This window comes from Panthera onca, chromosome C1 (genome assembly GCF_046562875.1).
Source record: "Panthera onca isolate mPanOnc1 chromosome C1, mPanOnc1 haplotype 2, whole genome shotgun sequence".
NCBI classification, from domain to species: domain Eukaryota; kingdom Metazoa; phylum Chordata; class Mammalia; order Carnivora; family Felidae; genus Panthera; species Panthera onca.
The window spans coordinates 183027570-183054191 of NC_138346.1; the positions used below are offsets into that span (position 1 = coordinate 183027570).

The 26622-nt window shown below is 46.8% G+C and overlaps 1 protein-coding gene across 9 annotated transcripts in view; it reads left to right on the plus strand.

Annotated features, from left to right (window-relative positions):
• Window positions 1–26622, plus strand: part of LOC132670999 (BEN domain-containing protein 5) — a 1465258-nt gene that overhangs the window by 1257030 nt on the left and 181606 nt on the right. For 3 of the 9 annotated variants that reach the window (XR_009606944.2, XM_078451925.1, XM_078451926.1), the window contains one exon: window positions 1453–1629. The exons of 4 other annotated variants lie outside the window; for them this stretch is intronic. Coding sequence is in view for 4 of the 5 variants with exons in the window: in XM_078451925.1 (XP_078308051.1) it covers window positions 1453–1492 (40 nt within the window). In the remaining variant the exon portion in view is untranslated. Of the gene's footprint in view, window positions 1–1452; window positions 2699–26622 lie in introns of those variants that run through there. 2 more of the 9 variants (XM_060621416.2, XM_060621421.2) reach the window with 1 other exon arrangement.

A 26622-nucleotide genomic window follows, 5' to 3' on the forward strand; every position in this document is an offset into this window, starting at 1 on the left:
GCACTGTGGTAGGACCCAGGAGTGGACAGGTGTATGTACATAAAATAATTGTAACAACTCCATACAGGTGTAATGTTCTCTACGGTTCGAAGAAGGCTTGCAAAATGTTTATCATGCTTCATGGCAGCCTTAAAGATAACCTGTGGTTTGTTGTTCTTGGTAAGCAGGTGAGGAATCTAGGGCAATGATTTGCCTCAGGTGCCCAGGCTAGAAAGTGGGCAGAAGTCAGGCTCCTGTCAGACCTTGTCTGGGGCTCACTCTTTGTTTCATCACAGCAAACGTCAGACTCACTAAGAGCGACCGACCTCAGCCTCGTTAGTAATCACCACGTTGAGATACCACTTCACACCCACCGGGCTGTCAAATCCTTAATAACCGGGCAATGTCAAGTGCTTTTGAAGATATGAGGCAACCAGTACTTGCATACACTACTGTCAGGAGTTCCAGGCAGCAAACCGCTTTGGAAAACAATTTACTAGACATCACCTAGTAAAGTTGAGTATGCACACACCCTAGCGATCAGCAGCGCCACAGCTTGGCCCTCACTGGAGAATTTCCTGCATGTGTACCCCATGAGACACGCACCAGGGTGTTTGTAATTGCAAAACACTGGAAACAATCCGAGTATCCATTGGCAATAAAATGGATCAGCAAATTGTGGAACAGTCCACTCCAGAGAACACTACCCATCAGTGAAAATGATTGACCTGTAGCCACACACTTCAACTTGGGTAAATCACGAAATTTATGTAATGTTGAGTGAGAAAAAGAAAGATATATAAGATGTGGATATACCTGTAAAAAAAAGTTAAAAACAGGGAAGCGTAGGAGCGCCTGGGTGGCTCAGTTGGTAAAGTGTCTGACTTCGGCTCAGGTCATGATCTCGTGGTTTCTGAGTTCAAGCCCCGTGTCGGACTCTGTGCTGACAGCTTAGAGCCTGGAGCCTGCTTCAGATTCTGTGTCTCCTCCTGTCTCTGCCCCTCCCATGCTCATGCTCTCTCTCTGTCTCTCAATAATAAATAAACATTAAAAATTATTTTTAAAAAAACAGGGAAGAGTAAACAATACATTATATAAGAATGTGTACATATGTGATAACACAAAAAGAAAAGAAAGAAAAAATCCAGGAGAGTGCTTACATCTGGGGAGGGTGAGGAAACGATGGGATTGGGGAGGGGCATCCAGAGGCATCAGAAGGACCAATAATGTTTATGAAACTGGGTAGTGGGCATATGGATATTGTATCATTATTTTTAAAGTGTAAACTTAGAGCATATATCTACTTTTTTCTAAGTACATTTGTATTGAAAATTTAAACGTACAGCAGTGCCAGATACGTGAATTGGTATTTGGGAAGTATGTCAGGAGGTACATTTTCTTTGTGCCACCTTACAAGATTGTACTTAAATTCACCATTAATCCTTGGCCATCTTGTTCCTTTCCCCTGTCTAGAGTGTTTGTACGACAGAATAGCACAAGAAACTGTGGATGAAACTGAAATTGCACAGAGACTCTCCAAAGTCAACAAGTACATCTGTGAAAAAATCATGGATATCAATAAATCCTGTAAAAATGAAGAACGAAGGGAAGCAAAATACAATTTGCAATAAACTTTGGATTTTTCATAAAGCCTTATCGTTTTTCTTGCGTGGCTTGTGATTTGCGGGCAATGGTGCTGTCCAGTTGAGACCCCACCGTGCGTGGTGGCATGTGGGCAGGGAGCCAGCAGGCTTCCAGGGTCGTCGGCTTGCCCTGAACTTGGACTTCCCATTCCAAAGAAGTCAAATGGATTTGCTGAGACTCAGGCAGCAACTTGGCACCAGTGTCATTCTGGGGATGGGGAAAGCACTGTCTTTTTTGGAGGGGGATAAAGTGTCTCTGAGTTGCCTATCACTTGACTGAGAATTTGAACTAATATTTTTACCATTCAAGGACTTCTATCTCTGTTCCTCTATTTTGTTCTATAATAAAGCTTCATTAATTCTTTGATGTAGACAATCATTATCCTCATTTATTTAAGTGTAGTAAGTGTACAGTGGAGGTGACCAGTGTCCTTTGAGAGGTGGAAACCTCAGGCCAAAAGCAAGAAAATTCATAAGGGGAGGGGTTGCTGTCTGCAGATCTGAAGGGCTGTCTCGGAAGCAAATTACTTCCTCTCACTTCAAAGGACAGATCTTAGGACCAGACAGACGCCTTTCTCACTCAAGATGATCTGAGATCCAACTTCCTTGATAAATTGAATCAGTCTCTGTAAAGGGCTGTTAGGGGGCGGTAATGTGAGATGTGGCCCAGCGTTACCTTCAGGAAGCAGGGGGCAGTGTCACCTCGCGTCAGTTCGTTTATCCTTTTATATCTAAAATGATCTTTCAAGTTACATAATTTTTATCTCATTCAGTAACTGATTCTCTAAGGTGCCTGGTGCACAATCTGGCAAACCACATTCGATCTTCCTGTTGATTTGCACTTTCTGTAATGCCTGTGAAGTCAGCATGGTATATTGGAAATGGCAAGGGTTTGGGGCTGAGCACCTGAGTTCCACTCCTGGCTCCCCTGCTTGCTTTGGGTTTAACCTAACCTCTTGAGTTTCCATTTGCTGTTCCGTAAAAAGGAGATTATATCTACCTTACAGACTTGCTATAAGAATTATATATCTATATATAAAGTGTTCAATAAATGTTGGCGATTGTTATTTTCTTCATTTCTGGTCATTGGCTTTTAGGCATTGGTTGGAAAATTTCAGCCCCTGGTTTCTCTGGTGGTCTCTAAGCCAAAGGTCAGGGTCACTGGGATAAATAGGGGAAGTGGCTGCCTCTTTGAGGGATTTTGTTTTAGTAAATAAAATAACCCTTTGTCATGTGAAATATTGTATGCTTGCTAATAGGATGTGTACACGTGAGTTTCCTTTTATGGTATTTCCCCAACTTTCCACAAACTAGCAGTGTGATCTTGGATTGATCACTTAACTTCTCAGGTTCCTTATTGGTATAATGAGGAAAATAATGTCTGCCTCATGGGCTATATGGATAACTAAATAATAACAACAACAGGACTGTTCTAAATGACATAGTTTAACTCATTTCATGAGCAAAGTTCGTTACACTTAGTAGTGTTCAATAAATTCATATTATTAAGATGGGTTCATTTCAAAGCATGAGGCAGCTTGGGCATGAGTAGTGCATGATGCATGAGGGACTCGGAAGAAGTATGCATTATTCTTGAGCTCATCCCCTTTTCTCCCTAACCATGGTGAAGACACACCTGAAAACTGCATTTACCTTCAAAGACCATTACAATGTCGTACCTGCTTTATAAGTGCTTTTAATTTGGTGGGGGAAATAGTCATGGAAATATATATTTAAAAACGCTATGAGAGATGTGAGTGCTTTATGTAATGTACAATGCACACATTAGGGACTGAACAAGGTGTGAAAGATTCTGGGATCTGAGTTCAAGTCCTGACTTTGCCACTTCTGTCAAGGTCATTTGACCTCTCTGGGGCTCATTTCTTTTAAAGTGGAGATCATGATCCCTAACTCAGGTTAGTTGTGGAGAGGATGATAGGTAACATCTAGATAAAGGGCTCTGGAAATCTCAAAGAGCTACAAAGATGTTAGTTACTTTTAGCTTATAAGGCAGAATAGAATCAGAAGTGGGATGTGACAAGGAAGGACATAAAAGCCAATTCTGCTGGGGAATCTGGAGAGGTGCATACTCGAGTTAGACTGAAATGGTTTTGAGACCCTCTTGAGTACTCAATGCCCTGTTACTGTCATGCAAGGGCAAGGCCATAATACCCGTACCCATACAAATGAAGAAATGGGCTCAGAAACGATTAAATAACATGTTGGCCAAGGTCTCAGATTTGTCAGCAGTGGAGCTGGATCAGAATCCGGGTCTGTACAAAATCTACCCTTTTACCTTTCCCTTGTAAGATGAGTGGGATGTAATGGTCTGGGCTGAGACTCTAAGCATGTAATTTGAGGGTATATTTAGAGAGACCCAACCTAAGTAATCAATGGAAAGTAACCAGTCTCATTAATTCAAGCCATGTGAAGGAGCTATAGTACTGTTTAAAAGGATGCATAGTTTTATTACATTAAACACATACACAAAACTCAAATTCATTTTGTATAGTGCAGAGTTTCCCAAATATGTTCAATATTAAGAATTTGCTGAGGTGTTTACAATATAGACTTGTGGGTCGTGGCTTAGTGAGCTCGAATCAGTAAGTTTGGGATGGGGCTGGGGACGTGCATTTGACATAAGTGCCACTCTTGAATAATACTAGTCTACTAGAAGTCGTTAGAAGACTTGATTTAACCAAGGAACAAGAGTGTTTCCAAAGTAAAAAGACATGTTCCTTTTAAAGTGCCTGAGGATATTTGCAACTGAGAGTATTAAATAACTGAGGACCTGCCCTAAAAGCTTGTCTAGAGTCCCTCTTTCATGTTTGCCAAGTGCTGGTTAGTTGGAAATGAGGCAGAAGGTGACTTTCAGTTCAGGCACCAGTAAGTATCCCCTCACTTTTACACTTAGGTTCTTTCTTTTGATTCTTGTGACAGGCCAGTGAGTCATGTAGGACAAGACAGCCAGGACTCAACTGGCAGAGTCTGAATTGATGAGGTTTGGGCACTGTCTTCAGAAACCCTGGCAACAAGTTCTCTGTTACCAGATGAAACTGAAAGATGTGGTTTGTTTTTATCTTCTACCCGAGGAATTGAATTAGTGACCATTAAGTGCCCATGGATTTCTTGCATGCATTTCTAAATTATGACATTCTTTTGTAATTGTAAAGAAATAAAAAACACTTCATAGAAATTTTTGGAAAAATAGAGAAACATTCCAAAATTACGCTCCTGTAAGCATTGTGATAGATCTCTTGTAGTCTCTTTCTCAAGGCTGAGAGAGTGTATCGTACACACTGCGATCATAGCATATGATCAGGTTTGCATCCTTCTCTTTCCATTGGATCGTGTTTCCCTGTTGCTCCAGGAAACTTAACCATCAATTCCAACATCACCACGCAGACAGACATCAAGCTACAGTCGAGTAAGCCATCTGCTGGGCTGTGGGGCTAAGGAGGAGGGCTGCCAGCCCCTGAGAGGCCCCACTACACAAATTGGTCCATCGAGGACAGGAGCGAGAGCCTAAGTCTAGAGGTCAATGCATTCGAGTTCAGTTCCCACTCTAGCACTTACTACCTCACTTGATGTGAGTTATGCAGTCATCTTGTTGAACACCAGCTTCTTCATTTGCAAAATGGAGGAAACAACATCCCATTGTGGTGTTGCTAGAAGTACTGAACGTAATTAAAGCGCCAGGCCAGAGAGGATAAAGGGCCACCAAGGTTAGAGCTGACATTCTTCTCTTCTCTCCCCACACCCTTTCAAGTCCTCCCCCCAGTGTGCCTCAGTCCAGTCTCCAACCTGCTCTGACCTCTTACACGGCGACTTTGGCTTTTATACCTGCCTTTGGCCCTCCAGACAGCTTGTGCTTATCCCACAGCACTCCATGCTCATGGCCTTTTCCTGTGAGTACCAGCTAGGCCCCCTCCCCACCTCCCAGCTCTCCTCCCAGAAAAGCCCCAGCCTCAGGCCCACCATCCAGGGGCCCATTGCTCTTCCTTAAATTTTTAGGTTGTTTATAAAAACTCAGGGGAAGATTTTCATGTGCATAGTTTTTCCCTTTATATTTTCTATCATTTTCTTAAGGTCATTTTACCTGGGTCAAAAAGAATGACATTTTTTTTTATCATTCTTGATACATATAATGAGTGTGTGACCGTGTTTTAAATTATTTTGCCAACTTACTAGGTGAAAACTAGTACCTCATATTTCCTTTGATTATTTCTGAGATTGTACATCTTCCCAGAGTTTGCTTTCTTGGTTTCAGAAAATAAAAGCTTAACCTGTAAGCATTTCCAGCAGAATCCATTTCATTTTCTGTGTTTAGTCTTCTCTGGACAAATATGTGTACCTTGGGCGTATAATTTTTTGTATCTGCAAATAGACATATCAACAGTTATTTTCATCACTTCTTTTGAAGGGATTGATCAGTTTGTGCCAAGAACCTTCATAGGCTCAAGGAACCTCCGGGTCAAAAGTGAACTTCGAGGTCCTCCTCCCAGATCTCCTGCCCACTGCAAGCAAATGCCTCTCTAGGCCGTGCTTGAATACCTCCAGGCATGGGGGAGTTGGCTTCCTACCCAATTATTACTGTCACTGAGATGTTCTGTTGAGCTAAAAATCTACTTCCCTGAGATTTCTAAGGTCATTCAAATTCTCTCCTCTGAAATCACACACAATGCTTCTCCTCATAGCCCTTTGTGGAATTGAAGGTACCAATCCTGTCTCTTCACCAACTAATAAGTAGTTCAAATTCTATTTCACCGTTTGTCACATGAGGGAGGCTACACGGGACAGAGTGGGGCTTCTGGACTTGACAGCCCTGTGTTTGAATCCTGACCATCACTTACTACTATCTGACCTTGAACAAGTTTATAACCTCTCTTAACTTCAGTTTTCTCATTTTTAAAATGGGAACATAATCCCTACCTATATCAAGGGCTATGTAAGATAATGTGAGTAAAGTAGCTAGGCATTCAATATCAGTTCCCTAATCCTAAGACCCCTGACCATCCCAGTTGCTCTTTTATGGTTGTGTCCCTAAAAGGTAGGGTTCAAGACTGGACAGAGTACTTTAGGAAGGGTCTGGGTGGCACTAACTAGAGCAGGTTATCACCTCTTATGACAGCATATCTCTATGAATGTGTCCTGACCCTGAATTAGCATCTTCCATGATAGAATTATCCCATGTTGAGTTAATGGTCACCAAACTTTCCTCTGTGTTCTCTTTTTGGGTAACACAATACTTGTCCCTTTAGTTCACTGCGTTGTAAGAGGAACATAGGTCTTGAAGCCAGAGAAACTCAAACAAAATTCAGCTCCTGATTTCCCTATTGATTAGAGTAGAAGATATTGGTCAAGTGCATGATGTCCCCCAGCCCCAGCCATCTTGTCCATTATGCACTTGTTATGGTGATCATACTGGCCTCCCGCCACGGCAGGCCTATTGTCCCTGCCTTCCTAGTTCAGGGATTCAGTAAAGTGCTTCTTTTTTTCCCTTCTTCTTTCCCTTTTTCCTTTTAGCGGCTCTTTATCACCACCACCACCACCACCCATTCAAGTGTGTGTTCTTAAATATAGTTCTTAAATGAAATATAGGACTTTGCATTTATCCCTCTTCTATTTCATCTTATTGGTTTCAGCCCAACATTCCAGCTGGTTGAGATCTTCTTTTCCATTTGTGTTTAAAATACAAAACAGAATTTGAGGAAAGCCAAAGCCAAGAAAGAAAATCCAACCATAATCTCGAGAACCAAGCCCAACTGCGCGTGGCTCCTGGGAGCCCCTCCTGTCTGTCCATGGGCAACATCTCTTTGTCCCCATGGCTGGCCAGCTTCCCATGATCCTGCCTTGTGCATCTAACACCGTGTGGCAAACATTTCCCCCTCTGTGGCCCGATGTGCATAGTTACCATTTTAATGCCCTTTCCAGTACAGTGTCCTGATTACCTTCTTATCTCTTATGTGCATTTTGTTGTCTCTAGTGTCTTGCTGTTAGAGATAATACTGCCATGATCATTTATAGTTGTTTGTTTCTTAAATTCCCAGGACTGAGCTAACTGGGTTAAAGGGCAAGGACATTTTATAGTCCTTTCCATGTGTTTTTATATTGCTTTCCAAAAGGTTCAGCCATGTCTCAAGCAGGATAGACATCCGTGTGTTTTTGGAATTTTTAAAGAAGCATGGTTAACTCATTCTCTATAAAGATGTACTTTTTCAACGCCTTTCTAGGTGAATTGTCTGTGCGTGCATTTGGGTCTTTGAGATCCTTATGGAATTTGATTCTATGATAGGCCCTTTCTCCCAGGTTTATAGTATATAAATATATCTTTTGTATCCTAGCCAAATTATCAATAACAATGTTTAGTTCTGTGAAAAGGAAAGAGCCATATGGTCCTCCACTAAAGACCCTCTTCTCCTCCCCAATTAGCCTTCTCTAAGCTGGGTTATTCTAGTAGCTAGAACTCCTCCTTCTAGTGCAATCATGGAAGAGCTCTGAGATGGGGCCTTTGAGCTTCCACCTAGAGGATGACAGTGACTGTCTATTGGCCATTTGTGTGCTAATCCATCCCTCCCTCTGTTCGTTTTACATGCGCTGAATGTCTGACCTGTGCCCAGCACTCTGAGAGACGCTTCTCGTTGGGTCCAGGCAGGGAGTCACACACCAAGCATAGCTCCAAACCCCCATCTGATCCGACACCTGAGGATATGGGCATTCACTGTTTCATTAGCAAAAGGGGAGAGAGATTCAGTGTCCTAGCCTCACCAAATTTCTAGTATCCAGAAATTCCCCATCAGTAATTATGGAATTCATTCAGTCACTCAACAAATATTTATTGAGTATCTAGTACATGTCTGTCACTGGTCTAAATGCCTGAGACACATCTATGAAGAAAAGCACAAATGGCCTAAACTCTGGCTCGGGTAGTGGGAGGGGGGAATGGGAAGAGAAGGAAGGTAAATAGTAAACATAATAAATAAGAAAATTACAGAAGAAGGTGATGAATGCCCTGAGGAAAAGAAAAAGCAGTGCAGAATCAGGAAGACTGTGTGTGGAGGGAGAAGGTTGTCAGCATGGGGCGGACAGCCCTGCAGGACCCTTGCCATGGGAGCTGGAGGTGTCCCAGGAGCGGAAAGTGAGGGAGATTATGTCCTGTCTGCCTGGAGCCTCAGCTTTACTCCCAGATGAGAGGAAGGGAGTGAGGGGAAGGAGGAAGGAAGAATTCATTTTAACTGGTACTTGAAGACACTCTGTGTAGCAACAAGAAGGATTAGAGCATAGAAGAAGCATGTTCATCAAGAAAATGAAGCAGGAGACTTCAAAAAACCGGGCACTTGAAGGAGGTAGTGGTGAAGATCTGTTCTTGCCGATACCCTCCCTCAGGTCCCTCTGGGAAGCTAGGGGTCCCTTGCCGTGGACAGATGTGGGGTGGGGAGGAGAGTGGGCGCTGAGCCAGGCTATCCTAGGTTTGAATCCAGGCTCCATCTCCTGCTACGTGAATCACACGGTTTCCGGAGCTTCTGTCTCCTTGTCAGAAAAACGAGGACAGGGGTTCTGACTTTGTGGTATTGTTGGAGGGACAAAACAAAGAAGCATACTAGCAGGCTCCCAGCAGAAAAGCTGGCCCCGGGAGAGGTGCTCAGCTGCTGGCACCTGGGATGCACGTGGGAGCCAAGGGGACTTTCACAACAACATATCCTGTCATCAGATGTGGTGATGCCAGGTATCTCTGAGGCTTTCTCAAACCATGTCTCTTTCTCAGCCTCTTTTTGCCCCCATGGTACAGCACCAGTAATACTGCCTCTGAGGGTTTGCTCTGAGGATTCAGCGAAATCCCAAATGCAAGTGTGTGAGCAGGAGCCTGGCCCGGAATAGGTCCTGGCTAAATCCACGTCCTTTTGCTGGTGTAGCACCTCAGACCCCCTGTGGGGCATGCACTTGTCCTCGCCCCCACAGCACAGCCCATACCCTTTGCGCAGCAAAACTTAGAGAACCGGTTTTATCTCACCAAGGATAATCTATAGACTATTGGCCTGCCTGCATCTGAGCCCAACCGAAATGACGGCAAAAAAGGGTGCTCCCAGCATACGTGTGGCCTGGATCCAGCAGACTAAGCATTCAATAAATGCTTGTTGGATGAATGATTGAGCAAATGAATGAGTGGCTTTATTATTATCACGTTGATTAGTAATATAAAAGACTCATAGATATTACTGCTTGTGATTCCTCATAGCAGTTTTCTGATGTGTCTTTATGTTGAAGGTAAGGAAACAGGCTATAAAGAAGGGTAATTTGAATTTCCTGAGTTACATAGTTAATGGATGGAACTTAAACCCAAGTCTCCTGAGGCAAGATCCTATGTTCTTCCTCTCTACCGGTGGTTCTAACACTTCAGGCTGCTTTAGAATTAGCTACAGGCCTTGCTGACACCTGGATCACAGGTCCCACCCCAGAGTTTGCCATTCAGCGGATCTGGTGTGAGGCTCACAAATTACACTTCCATCCAGTTCTCAGGGTGATGCCGATGCTGCTGGTCTGGGCACCACACTTTGAGAAGCACCTGTCTAAACAAAGGTGCTTTTCCACATTATAATTATGGTAAGTGGAATGTAGTTACATCTTGGTGATTTCAAACTAATGTGCCATGATCAGCAGAAGCTGTGGATAGAGAGTAAGAAGGACGGACAGGGTGCCTGAGCCTCAAAGCCAAGTCAGCAGCCTAGGCCTTAGTGACTTTGGAGGTGAGTCTCACCATTTTGAGACTCACTTTGCCCTGTGGAAAATGGGATTTTCCATATGCCTCCCAGGGGTGGCGGTAGACTGGATGAAATAACGGAAGAGGGACTATTTCAAGAAATCAGTAGGGCAAAGCCTCCCTGTTTCACTTATCTGCTGTGTCCATTTCCAGGGCCAGGGACATGAAATAGAAGAAAGAAAGATCAGAACCCCACATCCTCCCTCTGCACCAACACGCACCTGCCCCAAACAATAACCAGAATTATTGACAAGCACCTACATTGAGCTGTGGATTTGCTCTCTCTGTTCTTCTTATATGTGAATAATTAACAAACTCATAATTACATTCATTATCCCCTTCAGCATCTTGGTTTCTTGTTTGTTCACTGCTGTATTCCCAGCTCCTGGCATACAGTATAAATTCATTTAAAAAATTATTGAATAGGGTGCCTGGGTGGCTCAGTCACTTAAGCATCTGACTTCAGCTCAGGTCATGATCTCGCAGTTTGTGAGTTCGAGCCCTACTTTGGGCTCTGTGCTGACACTTGGAGCCTGCTTCGGATTCTGTCTCCCTCTCTCTGCCCCTCCCTTGCTCATGCTCTGTCTCTCTCTGTCTCAAAAATAAATAAACATTATAAAATTTTAATTATTGAATAAATAAATGCAAAAGTCAAAGATTTGGTAGGAGGCTGTGGCTCCAATCCAGACCTGAACTAAAGCAAGGACCCCAAAGTTGGAAGGAGAGGAATGGAGCAGAGACAAACCCTGGGGTCATTGTGTCTTCATCCCAGTGTGGGAAGGACAGGCCTGTCCCTTAGCTCCTGCCCCGGGGGCAGGCCATGGGTCTTCCCGATCAGGCCAATAGTGTTATGGGAAGAAGGGGGTAATAAACGTCCAGGGCCTGGGCCACTCCCACATAGATTCTTCTGTGGGAAGAATCTGGATAAGGTTATCCTCCTCTCCCCCTGAAATGGGCACCTGAAATTTATCCAAAAACTTTTAGTGAGCCCAGATCACCAGCAATCATGTGGGACACCTCTGGACTCATTGCAATGGTCATCAGAGAAGCTACACAAGGAACAAATGCCAGCATAGCTTTTTCTGCAGCATTGTCCTTGGTTCCTTGCCATTAATTTCTCAGCAGTTCTCACTCGTGGCCACCTGCAGCCTGTCCAGAACTCAGCAGAGATGGGATTTTCATGCTGGGGAAATTCAGGGTTGGGGCAGGGGGGCTTGTGGGTCTGGTTTGCAAACCTGATCAGAGTGGCCGTGGGGATTTGTTCACACTGCATCCCCCACCGCACCCTTACATACATTTCTCCCTACTTTGGGAGAACAGTGACTCCACTGAAATAGTTTTCTGAAATCAGTGATGTGTCAGCACTGTTATAAATTGCCTTATGCCTCTGCTAGTTCATCAGCTTATACCGTCACTGGGCACCCATCTTTCGCGCTGGACTGTGAGTGCTCAAAGGGGCTACCTTGTGTGTGTTCCTCCCTGAGGCCCTGAGCCCAGCACAGAGCCGGTACAGATGAAATGGATCTCACCCTGCATTCCCGGCCCCTGATGACCAAAGACTGTGCAAAACCAGACACTAAAGCAGTTTCTCCCACCTGGAGGTTTAAGGTTTTGCAAGATCAAGAAAGCCCTTCACAAGAATGTCATGAGACCTCCTTGGCCTTGTTACCCCAGGATAGGGCACCACCAAGTCAAGAAAGAGGGAAAGGATTTGGCAGTGGTTAAGTCTGAGGAGCCTGACCTTACGCTGCCTGGGTCTGAGTGTGAGCTCCACCACTTACGTCTGTGTGAGTTATTGGGTGAGTTATTTAATTGGTCTGGGCCTTGGTTTCCTCCACATAAAATGGAGGTCTCAGGTTCCTGTGAGCATGAAGTTAATATCTATAAAGCACTTAGAACTGTACCTGACACACAGTGAACACCACGTAAGTGTTTATTGTCATTGTGAGCAAGGGGCAAGAGGTGGGAGAGGGTAGGGGTGCCTGGGTGGCTCAGTCAGTTAAGCATTTGACTTCGGCTCAGGTCATGATCTAATGGTTCATGAGTTCAAGCCCCCCACTGGGCTCTGTGCTGACAGCTCAGAGCCTGGACCCTGCTTCAGAATCTGTGACTCCCTTTTCTCTGCCCCTCTCCCACTCACACTCTGTCTCTCTCTTTCAAAAAATAAATAAATGTAAAAAAAAATTTTTTTAAAGAGGTGGGAGAGGGGAGAAGTTTCAAGGAGTGGGGGTGAAATTGGTATTGGGAGAGAAGGCTGGAGAGGGGGGAAGGGGTGAGACCATGGAGGGCCTTGGCCCCAGGCTGTGCTGTTGGCCTCTGAAGACCACAGACAGCTGCTGAAAAGTCAGGCCAGCATCGGTGTGGTGGGGGGCTTGGAGAAAGAGAGAAGTTGCGGAGGGTTTTGGAATAGCCCGGGTAAGCGACGATGAGGGGCAGATGCCCACCATCTTTCCTCCTTAAGTGTTGACACTGCCAGATGGGAACCAGGCTGTGAGCCCTGCAGTGGTCCGGGTGCGAAGAGCCCCGGGGCACCTGTGTCTGGAGCAGCCCCTCCATGCGGCTCCCGGCTCCCATGCTCCGGCCCCATCAGCGCAGGCCCTCGTGGGGACTCAGCCCCAGCAGAAGCAAGGCTCCCAGAGCGGGAGATGAAACTAGTCCGGGGGAGGGGGCAGACTGCCGGCCTGGATTCCTCTCTGTGTCAGGGCTTCCCTAAGCTTCCTTGATGCCATGGAAACAGCATGGGTTTGAACCTTTCCTCCACCACCTTTCAGTAACATGACCTTGGACAAGAGACTGACCCTTCTGGGTCCTCAAATTTATTAGCTATGTAGAAAGAATAACAATGGCAATGTTTTAGGGCTGTTGCATAAAGCGCTGGGCACACGGCAGGCACACAGTAGGTGCTGACTACCAGGTGCCGCCCACCCCTCAGCATGAGGAAGCAGGGAACCAGGATGGCACGCCTCACCTGTGCGGAGCCTTGAGGCTGGCTCTTCCATGAGCCTCAGTCTCCTCTGTTATTTTTTTTGTATTGAATAAATTTGACATGCAACATCGTGCGAGTTTAAGGTGCACAGTATGTTACTTTGATACATTTATGCATTGTGATTGCCAGTGTAGCAGTATTTATCACATTACATACTTATAGTCCAATAGTATTTTCTGTATTCATTATACTGTGCAGTAGATCTCTACGGCTTACTCACTACTCATGACAAGCCGGTTTCCTCATTTACAATGCCTGTGACATATAGTCCTCCTGCCCCTCTGCCCCTCCTCCCATCAGAGAAGAGATTTCAGCCTGTGACACATTCCTTCCCCAAATGGGTGGGAAGCCCCTGGCCCTGGATATGAAAAATGAGAGCCACTCACTGCTGAGAAGCTATCATTGTGGTAGAAGGAGAGAGGCCGGAGTTCCTCTTTTCAATGGCTCTTTAAATTATTTTCATTTTGCTGACTTGGCACTTCTCTGAGCTAAGGAGGTTTGGGAGATGGTTATGGGCCATTTAAGCAGACAGGCTCACTGGCTCCAATCTCTTGGGGGAGGAAGAGATTTAACCCTCTGTAGTCCAGCCTGGCGCCGCCTTCCTCAGGGCCCAGGAGGGGTAGGTGGGGCTTTGCGGGCTGGGGCTGCCTCTTGAGGAGCTGGCCCAGGACCAAGTACCCCAAACACCTAGAGATTTCCAGTGTCAGCCCATTAAAGGCACAGATGGAATAGAGACTACGGCCAGATTCGAAAGTGGGTTGGGTTCCCCTGGGTTTTAAATTATGATTGTAAGGTGGCTTCTTTTCATCATCTTTTTCTTTCTTTTCCTCTTGTCTTTAAGACTGAGCTTTTGATCCAGACTTCCTGATGCAGAGTGAGAAGGGTGGCCAACAAGAGCATGCGATGCCTCCCCACACCTTTCCCCTGCTCAGTGGTAGGAGATCTTTCCATTAGCTTTGCTGAGCTCCTCCTGTCGCTCAGGATCCACACTGAAGACCCCACATATTTAAATAACCACAACAAGAATATTTCAGAGTTGGCATTGCTGTCTTTATTTCTCCTGATGAGGACACTGCAGCCCAGAGAGGTTAGATCTTTTGCACACTGTCACACAGCTAATAAGTGAGAGCGTTAAGACTCCAATCCAGGTCCTTCTGAGACCAAGTCCACTGTTCTTGCATCACGGCCTCAGTGCCTTCTAGCAATCAGCACTGACTGAGAGCCGGCCGGGTGCCAGCCCCTGCACCGTGGGACAGAGTTGGGGAGTGTTCCTCCCCTGCTGGTTGGGGTCTAGCCATGTTGTAAGGTTCACCTTCGCGTACAAGTTTCCCTTGCAAAGCAGTGGGGATGGTAGAAAGATGGAAGCACATGTCCAACAACAGGATAACTGCACGTGCACACACACATCCCACTGACTTTCTTCATAGAGTGAAAGACCATCCAGCAGAAAATGAGGCAGAGCTACAAGTATCCGCAGAAAGAAGCACCCAAAGCATCATGTGGAGTCAGAAAAGCAGGCTGTTGAGTGAAACTTAGAGTCTGAGACAATGTATGTGAACTCTTGTAACAAACCACCAGCACAGGTTGTTGATGGACAGGGAGCTGAGCATTCAGAGTGTGAGGACCCGGCCAGGAAAGGTGCTCAGGGGTGGGAGGGGCAAGGGCACCCCAAAGAGACGTCTGCGATGTTGACGCTGTTTCTGACAAAAGACAAAAAGGAGATCTGAAGAAAAAGAACAGATAGCAGAAAGGGTTTCGATACCTTGTGCCTGCGAGGGTCCCGGGTGAGGGGGTCTGTGAGACACACACCCTCTTCTGTGTGCCTGAAGTGCAGACCTGGCCTGGGGCTCAGTCCCGTGGGGGCCAGCATGAGCCCCTCCTTCACAGGCTCTTGGCAGGATTAAACAGGGATCAGTCAGAAGCACTTTTTAACCTGTAAAATGTTGTAGGAATGTAAACGTCTGTGCTCTTTTCCGATCTGTCTTCCTGGCTAGCTTGTGACTTTCTTGAGCGCAAAGACAATTTCAGAGTCATGCCTTGACCCCAGTCTAAGCTCAGGAACTCTTGCTGGCTCTGGGCCAGAACCCCAGATCATAAGCCCTGCCATCAGTCTCTTCCGCCACCTCCGTTCCCCAGTACTGTTTGCATTGAGGGGAAACAGCTTACCCCAGGTTTTTGCCACGGTGGATACACAAAATCGATAGCTGAGCACGGTGTCAGGTACTTGAGAGAAAAGTCCAAAAGAGTCCTGTGGGCACAGTGAATGATATAGTGTAAGAGCCCACCCCACCAGACTCTTGCCTCGGGCCCCAGGCAGGGAACTCTCCTGAGCTGTGCATCCCCCGGACTGAGGCCCCACAAAGCCTTGCTTGCTCCTTCCATGGCCCTGAGGGAGGCCCATCACCACTCCCATCAGGAAGATGGGGATGCTGAGGCTAGAGCAGCGATAATGGGCAGAGACAATGCAAATCCAAGTCTGGTGGATTCCAAAACCTGTGCTGTTCTCCATGGGCCAAGGCATCTCCATGGACTGTGAAGGCACAGATGCCACCAGGGAATCCACGGACGGCCATAAGATACATACCCGCCCCCCGCCCCGGCCTTCCTCGTCAGGCAGTGAATGGTGGCTCAGGCAGGGACTGGAGTGGGGAATCACGTTTCAGAGCCGGCCAGAGTGGCTGCCACTCGGAGCGCTCCCTTTGTAGTTTGAATATGCAGCCTCTAATTAGACTTTGCCTTAATTGCAAGATTTCCATACGCCCCGCAACTGCCACGCACTCTGTCTGGGGATAAACACGTCCATCAAGTGAGAAGCAAATTGTGGCTGTTGCCTTGGCCCCATCATCTGGTTTGCTCGCTCTGCTCCGGTTCCTCTGGGGACGTAGTCAGCCTTCCCCTGTGCAAGTGCTCTGGGGCCCACATTTTAATCAAAAGCGTACCTGCCTCTAGGAAAAAGAGTAGAGGCACAGCTCAAAAGTGATTAAATTTAATAACCAAAAGACCAGAAAAAGTCTGCTTTGCAATGCATAATTTCACCATATATTTATTTATTTCATCATGTGGCCACATTCTGTATGCTGTATGGGGACACTTTATTAAAAATGCCATTTATTTTAACAGCAGCAATAAGGGAAAATGCACACCTTTTTTTGCCTCCCCGCTGTGTTAAAGGCATTTGTGGTTATTAAATCACTCTTGAGCAGAGGAATGCCTGTCTCCAAATTTACTCTGAAGTATTTCAATAAAATGATCTCAAATGTTTATTCACTCAGCCAAAGCCATGCTGGGCCAGGTGCTAGGCTGCCCCGGGGATAATGAGGTGGAGCACACAGAGTCCCTTCAGGCCTGGCCCCCAGGGGCTGTTGAAGCAGTTTTTGTTGAAGATAGGAATGAATGAGTGAATGAATGAATGAAGGGGTGGGGAGCGATAAAGAAAGGAGCCGCCTCGGGCCACAGAACTGGGACCCAAGCTGTGTGAGGTATTGCAGGAGCACAAAAGAAGGGTGGGTGGGTTTTGCTTCAGTGTCCTAGAGGAGGGGCCAGCTGCTTCTCAGGTGAGAATGAATTTCAGGTGAGAATCTCAGGGCCTGAGGAGGGCGTAAGGCATTACCAGCAGAGGGAATGAGGTGGGTAAGGCCTGTGGCCATAAAAGCCCTCCATGCGGACGACCGCACAGCTGCTCCCACTTCCTTCCGTTCTTGGCCCACACGGGTCTCCCTCTTGAGAGGCTGTCCTTGTCCAGCCTCGGCTGAAGGAGCATACACCCCGCTCCCCCACCGGGGGGCGCTCTCCTGTGCTCTGCTGCTGCTCCAGAGCCTGCCCATCCTGATGTATTTACGTGAATGCTGTCCTACCCCCATCACCGCCTACGGCCTCAAAAGTTGGACACGCAGACGGATGAGTGACTGCATGAACGACTGGGAAAGCTCAGTGTCTTCTCGGCACCTTGAGAGGTTCGGAGTGGGGTCTGGAGTGTGGGGTCCGAGTGGGACCTGCTGAGAGACAAGGCTGCGGGGTGGTGGGCCCCTGGGCTGACACTGGCTGGATGTTGCTGTGACGTGGCCACAGGGAAAGATAGTAAGCCCGGGAGTGACCTGGTCGCATTGGTGCTTCAGAAGGACCACTGTGGTGGAACTGTAGAGGATGAACAGGCGAGGGCAAGAACCGAGAGTGGGGAAAACGGAGCCTGGTCGAATGGTCCAGGCAAGAAATGTGGGGACCGGAGCAAAGCAGGGTGGTGGGAATGAAGGGTGGGGCACATCAAAATAGAAATGTGTATTTGGGGTGAAGCCACCGTGACTTGCTGATTAGACGGGGAGGGGGAGAAGGATCGGACTCAGCGATGGCCTTCTGTTTCTGCTTTGGCTGAGCAGGTGGGCAGTGATGTCATTCACTGGGAGGGGACGGGGATTTATCCTCCCCAGGGGCACGGAGGCAGGGCCATGGAGAAATGTTTGTTCTGATCAGAATCCTTGGCTGATCATGAATCACATTGTCTGAAAGCCACATCCACATATGTGTCTCGTGTTTGGGGGTCCCTGCTGAGCCCCAGATAAGCAGTTGGCAGGATTGCCTTTTCAAGTTAAGACTCTAGGTGATGGCCTGTCTGGTGAGGAGCCACTCAGAATCTACCCATCTCTACTGACAGCTCATACCAAGATGTACTGCTTTAGCCCCTGACTCCCTTAAAGATAACCATGAGGCAATGGAGTGAGCGTAGGATTTTGGTTCTCAGCGAATAGGCATAAGTCTCGTCTCCATTATGAACAACACTCGGACAGGGGCACTTGGTCTCCCTTAGCCTCAGTTTCATCAACTGTGAAATGGGAATAATGACGCTGTCTGGCGGTGTCACTGTGAATCTCTAGGTGTTGAAGGGAGCGAGAAAATTCAGTGAACTGAAAAGGGCTGTTCAGGTGGAAGAAACCAGGAAATGCCTCAGGTGAGCAGGCAGGAGCAGCAGACGGGGGGGGGGGCGGGGATTAGGAGCAAGCGGGAGCGGGGGGGCAAGAGAGTGGGGAGGAGCAGCTCTGTGCCCTGCCTCTTCCTCCAGGGCTTCCTCAGAATCTTGGAGTCAGTGAGGCCGCAGCTGGTGCCAGATTTCTCAGATGTGCATTCCATCCAGGCACTGCCAGACCCTTCCAGAGAGGGCTGAGTGAGCTTCCCTATACACAGAGAACTGTTGGGGCTCATTCCTTAGAAAGTTGCCCCCATCTTATGACACCCCCTGGGCACCAGCCTCTGTTCTCCAGGTCACCCGAGCGGCCCTGTGCTGCCCCTCTGCTGGCCCAGCCCCAACCCTTCTCCACTGTGGACAAACTCCCATTTGTGTTCTGTGTTGGAGTCCCTGCCCCCAGAACTTTACAGAACGACCCTCCTTGTGCCCCAGCCTGAAGCCTGGCTTTCCCCCCCCGGGGGGGGTGGGGATTTCCCATCTTTCTCCTCTGGGTCCCCTCCTAGGCCACTCGTCAGCCTCAGGTGCTGTCTTTTCCTGGGACCTTCCTGAGTGCTTGCCCTGGGCACTGCTCTCACTGGGTGAATTCTGTTTGTTTCTGTGTCTTTCCCACTCACCAGACCAAGGACTTCTCAAGGACACCACCGGTTCTTGCTTCCATGTGTCCCATGCCCAGCACAGCATGGCTTCACACAGTGTGGGCATCAGTCAAAGGTGCCATGTGCCTCCCTCCCCACCCCACCCCACCCCCCTCCCCCCGTGGAGAGTGGCTGCTCAGCTGCAGTTTCTCCAGAATAAGGGGACACTGTGCCCACAGGTGGCCAGCACTTCTTAGAGGGGGCGGGGGCGGAGATGGCCTAGCCCGGCTGTAGGAACCTCTTCACCGCAGGGTTTCTCAGGCAGGAATGTCTCCCCAGGGGCTGCTGTCCTGATGTCTCTCATGTACACTTCTGTTTTAACCCCATTCATGGGGGCCACAGCCACATAATTGGATTGAGCAGACATTGACAAGGTCAATTTGACAATTTCATTAATCTTTTATTAAACACGGGCCCTGAGCTCCAGCCAGGCTCGTCTGCATGCCGGGCCCAGAACGTGCCTGGCATATTCCTGTCTCACATGCCTCTTTCAGGCCAGACGTGACTGTCCCGATGATGCCAGTAGCTGCTGGGTGCTTCCTGAATCCAGGCCTGATGCTGAGCTAGTCCTTTAACTGCCGAGACCAGCCCAGCAGGGTGAAGGAAGTGATACCTGTAAGGCACTTAGAACAGAGTCCAGCCCATACTTCGTGCTCTGCATTATTGTTAGTACTAGTACTACTACTGTTAGGGAATCAGGCTGGAACGCTGGCAGAAAAACCAAGCAGCACTCAGATCTTGGTGGATCGGAGATTTGTTTAACACTGGCGGGCTCAGAGGAGACCATTTCTCCAAAGATCTGAGCCCTGAATGCAAGCGGGAAGGGTAATTTATAGTTGTCAGCCTCCATGTTTGTGGGGGGCTTTTCGCGTGCATGGCAAACAGGGCAAGAAGAACCCGGAAAAGGGGTTTCTAAGCCAGAGACCAGAGCTTGTTTTAGTCCCATCGGCCATCTTATGGTGTAAAACTTTATTCGTTTTCCCAACACTACTACTGTTACTAACTCACACCACCTTGAGAGGTGGGGATTGCTAAGGAGGAAACTGAGTCCCAGACAGGGCAAATGGTGTGCTCAGGATCTTCCCATGGGTACGGAGAGCAGCAAACAGGGGGACTGGAATGTGAGGAAAAGGCCGGGTCCCGAGAGCCGTCCTCTGCCTCCCAGGCCAGTTGGAGGACTGTAGGTGATGGGAGTGGTTTGACGCTCGCTGTGCCTGGCACATGCTCAGCACAGGTCTGTGGAATGAAAGCAGGAGGGAACGCGTGTGGAACACTCATGCAGGCTGTGGAGCTACTTTAGAATGGCAGGGTAGGGGACTTCATCTTCCAGGGAGAAGGGAACTGTAGGTGGACATGAGCCCTTAGGACTCAGAGACAGGTGGGAGACAGAAAGCACCAGTCGAGGAGGCAGCAGAGGTGGAGGCTGAACTGGGGCAAGTGTGCCGGGAGCAGGGGGAAGGGGGTGGGTGGTCCAGGAAGGTGAGGCTGGAGAACCAGGCAAGGGCCACATCCCAAGGACTTGCGGAACCACGGAAAGGGTTCCAGTGAGGAGTCATGACATCCAGTTCGTTTCACTCTAGCTTCAGTGGGGAGGCCCAGAACCTGTTCTGGATGTACTTGATGCAGGGAGGTCACTGGGAGGCTGCCTCAGGAATCCAGGCAAGAGGAAATAGGTACTCAGGAGTTGTGGGGACAAGGGCAAGGAGGGGCCAGAGAGGGGGGCGAGAGACAGAGAGCTGCACAGCCCTGGGCAAAGGTACACTTGTTTTGGGGTTAAGGGGAGCCAGGGAGCAGGTGATATGTCAGGTCCAGGTGGTCAACACGAGCACCTGCTCCCCAGGGGCAGTGGAGAAGGTGGCACTTGCCTGGATAAGTCCATCCCTGTGCTTCTGGGCCTGCTAATTAGTGGGGACAGACATGGAGTCAAATGAGACCTTCCTGACACCACCATGCCTAGTGCTTGTTTTCATAATTATAAGCAGACAAGTTGCCTTAAATACCAAAGGTTAATGGCTTCGCTAGTAAGGCCAGAGGCACTGGCACCCACAGACTCACACACATGGGGACTGATAGACTCTCCCGGAAGCATGAGAGGCCATCAGAGTGCTTGGTTAGTTTGCTGGGATATCACTCAACATCTGAGCCGGTCTCATGTCCAACATGCAGCCTTTTCCAGCCTCTCTGAACCTCAAGACCCTCCTCCTTTCCTGGTCTCTGCTCACCCACAAGTGCCCCAGGAGTGCTGCCCAGCCTTCATCACCCTCCAGTCAATAGACTCTGTGGATGCCAGCCATGGATGGGAGGGGAGTAGTGGGGGCAGACAGACAAATAAGGACACACAGTGCCAGGAGTGAAGGGCATCCCAAAGAGGAGAGATAGAAGAATCTGTGTGAGAGGTGATTCATCAGGGAAGGCTTCCCAGAAGAGGTGACATTTGCACTGAATCTTAAAGAATGCTCAGGGGCTCCATAGGTAAACGTTCGACTTCAGCTCAGGTTATGGTCTCATGGTTCGTGAGTTCAAGCCTTGTGTCAGGCTCTGTGCTGACAGCTCAGAACCTGGATCCTGCTTCGGATTCTGTGTCTCCCTTTCTCTCTGCACCACTGCCCCCTCTCCCTGCCCCCGCTCATGCTCTGTCTCTCTGTGTCTCTCAAAAATGAAAAACACGTTAAAAAAAATTTTTTTTTAATCTCTAAGGAGATGGGAGACCCAGTCTTACTCTTTTTTGAATCTTCCCAGGGCAGGGCCTGGAGCACCATATGTAAGGCATAAAAGCATGTTTATGGCTTCATTAATATGTTCTTTTTTTTTTATTATTTCGATTTATTGCTTTCTGTTCTAATCTTTATTATTTCCCTTTATTATTTCCCTTTCCTTCTTCCCTTTATTATTTCCATGGTTTGGAGCTTTACTTGCTGTTCTTTTTACAGCTCTTTTAGGTGGAAGTTTAGGTTGTGTATTTGAGACCTTTCTTCCTTCTTTAGGGAGGCCTGGATTGCTATATATACCCTCTTATTACTATCTTTGCTGCATCCCAGAGGTTTGGGGTTGTCACATTTTCATTTTCATTGGCTTCCATGTACTTTTTAATTTCTTCTTTAATTTCTTGGTTAACCCATTCATTCTTTAGTAGGATGTTCTTTAATCTCCAAGTATTCGTGGTCTTTCCAAGTTTTTTCTCATGGTTTATTTTGAGTTTCATAGTGTTGTAGTCTGAAAATATGCAAGGTATGATATTGATCTTTTTGTACTTGTTGAGGGCTGACTTGTTTCCCAGTATGTGATCTATTTTGGAGAATGTTCCATGTGCACTTGAGAAGAATGTGTATTCTGTTGTTTTAGGATGAAATGTCCTGAATATATCTGTTAAGTTCATTCAGCCCATTGTGTCATTCAGAGCCATTGTTTCCTTGTTAATTTTCTGCTTAGATGATCTGTCCATTGTTGTAAGTGGGATTTGAAGTCCCCTAGTATTATGGTATTATTATCAATGAGTTGCTTTATGTTTGGCATTAATTGATTTATATATTTGGGTTATTCCATGTTGGGGGCATAAATATTTACAATTATTAGATCTTGGTGGATAGACCCCTTAATTACAATATAATGCCCTTCTTCATCTCTTGTTACATCTCTTTATTTTAAAATCTAGTTTGTCTGATATAAGTATGGCTACACCAGCTTTCTTTTGATGACCATTAGCATGATAGATGGTTCTCCCTCCCCTTAGTTTCAATCTGCAGGTGTCTTTAGGTCTAAAATGGGTCCCTTATAACCAGCATATAGATGGATCTTGTTTTCTTATCCATTCTGTTACCGTAGTGTCTTTTGACTGGAGCATTTAGTCCATTGACATTTAAAGTGAGTATTCAAAGATATGGGTTTAGCACCATTGTGTTGCTTGTTGAGTTGGTGTATCTGGTTATGTTCTCTGGTCCTTTCTAGTCTTTGTTGCTCTTGGTGTTTTTTGTTTTGTCTTGTCTTCCCGCTCCCTCCCCCTAAAATTTATTGCATGGCTGTTTTAGTGGTTATGAACTCCTTTAGTTTTTGTTTGTCTTGGAAACTCTTTATCTTTCCTATTTTTTAAAATCTTTTTTAAATGTTTACTTATTTTTGAGAGAGAGAGAGAGAGAGAGAGAGCATGAGGAGAAGAGGGACAGAGAGAGAGAGGGAGACAAGAATCTGAAGCGGGCTCTAGGCTCTGAGCTGTCAGCACAGAGCCTGACATGGGGCTCATGAGATCATGACCTGAGACAAATCAGACGCTTAACCAACTGAGCCACCCATGTGTCCCTCTCCTTCTATTTTGAATGACAACCTTACTGGATAAAGAATTCTTGGCTGCATATTTTTCTGATTCAGTACATTGAAAATATCCTGCCATTCCTTTCTGGCCTGCCAAGTTTCTGTGGATAGGTCTGCTGTGAACCTGATCTGTCTTCCCTTATAGGTTGAGGACTTTTTTTCCCTTGCTGCTTTCATAATTCTTTTATTGTCTGTGTATTTTGTGAATTTGACTACGATATGCCTTGGTGATGGTTGGTTTTTATTGAATCTAGTGGGAGTTCTCTGTGTTTCTTGGATTTTGATGTCACTGATTAGGAAAGTGTTCCACTATAATTTGCTCACATAAACCTTCTTCCATTTTTTCTCTCTCTTCATATTCTGGGACTCCTATGATTCAGATGTTATTCCTTTTTCAATAAGTCACTGGGTTCTCTAAGTCTTGTATCGTGCTCTTTTGCCTTAGTTTCCCTCTTTTTTTTTCTGCTTCATTATTTTCAATAATTTTATCTTTGAAATCATTGATTTGTTGTTCTGCTTTGTCCATCCTTGCCATCATGGCATACATTCAAGATTGCATCTCGGTTATAACATTTTTTATTTCATCCTGACTAGATTTTATTTTTTTTATCTCCACAGAAAGGGATTCTATGCTTTTTTCAACCCCAGCTAGTGTTCTTATTATCATGATTCTAAATTCTAGTTCAGACATCTTTTTTATATCTCTGTTGATTAAAGCCCCTGACTGTCATTTCTTCCTCTTCCTTCTTTTGGGGTGAATTCCTTCATTTTGTCATTTTGGAGGCAGAAAAAAATTAATGAAGTAAAAAATTAAAATTAAAAACTTAAAAACAAAACAAAAAATCAAATACTGGAGGCTAGATCCTAGGTGTGTTTTGGTCTGCTTGTTGAAAGAAGCTTGATAGAATAGAGGAAAAGGGAAAGAATAAAGAGAAAAAAAGGCAAGAAAAAAATTAAAATAAAATAGAATAAAATTAAATAAAGAAAATGAAATAGAATAAAAAATGTTTTAATAAAAAATAAATAAAAAATAAAATTAAAATAAAAATAATTTTTTCTCTTTTTGTATCCAAGAATGAGGAAGAAACGAAAGAATAAAACAGAAAATAAGAAAGCAATTTTAACAAAAAACAGAAGCAAAGAAAATGAACAAATAAATGAACAAGCAGACAGAATGAAACCCAAATGAAGTTACATCCAGTTGACTTGTGCTCATCTTCTGGGGGATGTGCCTACAAGGCACAGTTGGGTGGGGCTTGTTGTAACAGCTCCATTCTCCACTATGGCGCTGCTTAGCTTACTGGGGTGGATCAGTGTGGAGCATGTGCGCCTGAACAAGAGAGGTAGCAATGGCTTCACCCAGCTCCTTAGTCTCTGGCACAGGACCTTGGGCTCTCACTGACCTACAATCAAGCACCCCTCCTTTGGCTCAGGCTTCTGCCCACTCCGAGTCTACCCTGTCCATGTCCAAGCCATCCACCTTCCAGGCAGCACCTCCCTCCAGAGTTTTATCTCAGTTGGGGTTGTGTTTCAAAACCTTCAGAGACCTCTGCAGCTTGGACCTGCTCCAGCTTTCTGGGGGAGGGTCTTGCTGAGCAATGGCCAGGTGCTGGCTTGCCCCAGAAAACATTCATGTGGTTGTGCAGTAGCAGGGATTCAGAGATCGTGACTAACCACAACACACAGCCAGCACCAGGTTTCACTGCACTCTGGCATCTTTTTCCCAATACCAGCAAACATGGATGCTCTCCGGGGTCTGTTGGGTCCTTTGGCTGTGCAGAAGCTTTATGGCCTCTACCAAATGCACTCTAAGCAGGGGAACCACTTCTCCCTGTGTGGCCCATGGACCCCTCAGACCCCACTGCCTGCTCCTGGGGATTTGTCCTGCTTTCTCACCAGAGCACTGCCAGGTGCTGAGCTCTGAAGCTTCAGACTCTGTGCTACACTGTTTGTAGAATTCTTGTGGTATTGAAACCCTCTCCTTTCTTCCCATCAGTGGTTTGGGGAAACAGATTTCTTGTTCAGTCCCCTGTGATGGTTTTACTTTTTCTTTCTCTCTCTCTCCAGCTACTTTCGGGGGAGTGCTTTTCTCGCACTGGCATGAAGAGCCACACTCTTCCTGTGAGCCGAACTCTCCCCCTTTCCCTTTCTTTGTCCTCTCTCCACAAAAACAGCTCCCTACCCTTCATGGCTTTTCTCTCCTCCAGTTCACCTCTCTGCACTGTGTACCCCCCAAGTTCTGTGGCTCAAGTTATTCAGATTGTTGTGTTAATACTCAGACCAATTTCCTATGTGTTCAAAATGGTTTGCTGATCTACCTGTGTTTCAGGGATGAGACAAGCTCAGGGTCTCCATGCTGCTCTGCCATCTTAACTCCCCCTCAAACAGGTAGTATTTTTATCTGTTCTTGTAGCCACGAAGCCTCGCTCAGAGCCTTGTACAAAATAGACATTTCATGGAACTTTGTGGAAGGAAAGAAGAAGGGAGAACAGACAGGCAGGAAGGCTGTGAGTGGTAGGTTTGGGCTGCTTCTGGAGAGTCAGCGGTAGCTAGTGGTCATTGGGTCCTTCCCTCACTTTAGTGACAGACCCTGAGGCCAGAGAGGGGAGGGACTTCCCTGAGCTCATTCAGCAAGTTAACAAGAGGGAGACCATGACCAGACTGGAGCCTTTCTCCTCAGGCAACTCATAGCCACCCTTCCCTTCTTCCCCCACAGAGTCCTCCTGGCCTCGAGTCAAGTTCCCTTATTCAAGGCCTGATGTGTAGTCCAGGCAAGGATGGCCTTGGTCCTGCCAAGCTTTGCAGACTCCCCCCAAGCTCGAGTTTGCAGGAAAGTCTGGGTCTCAGGCAGGGAGACCTTAGGGAAGCAGAGGGAGGTAGCCAGTGGGGAAAAGTTGCAGCACCAGGGAGCCTTCTATTCTGTATCCTCAGATGGTGGCAGGCTACTTCTCAGAGGCTACAGTACTTTGGAAAATCATTTCCCTAAAAGAAGAAAACAGGCTTTAGGCTCAGCCTTTCCAATATGTCCCTCACTCAGTGGCCCAGACAATCTCCTGGAAACAAGGCTGTAAGTATGTCCTCCCTTGCCTACCAGACCTCAGTAGGCCCCACTGGTGGCAGAATAAATTGTCCCCTTGGTAATATGGGGTCCTCTTCCTGGACACTCCCCACAAATCTTCCCAACCACTGCTCTCTCTGTCACTCCCATGGTGCCTCTGGGTCTTTGCATATGCTGTGACTTCCATCTCAGAACCATTGTGGTTTCTCAAGGCCCTTCTCCTTTGCCTCTGAGTGGCCATTCCCTCTGCAGGGCTCCTGCAGCCCTGAGATCACAACCAGCCTCTGTGTTGTGCCTCACA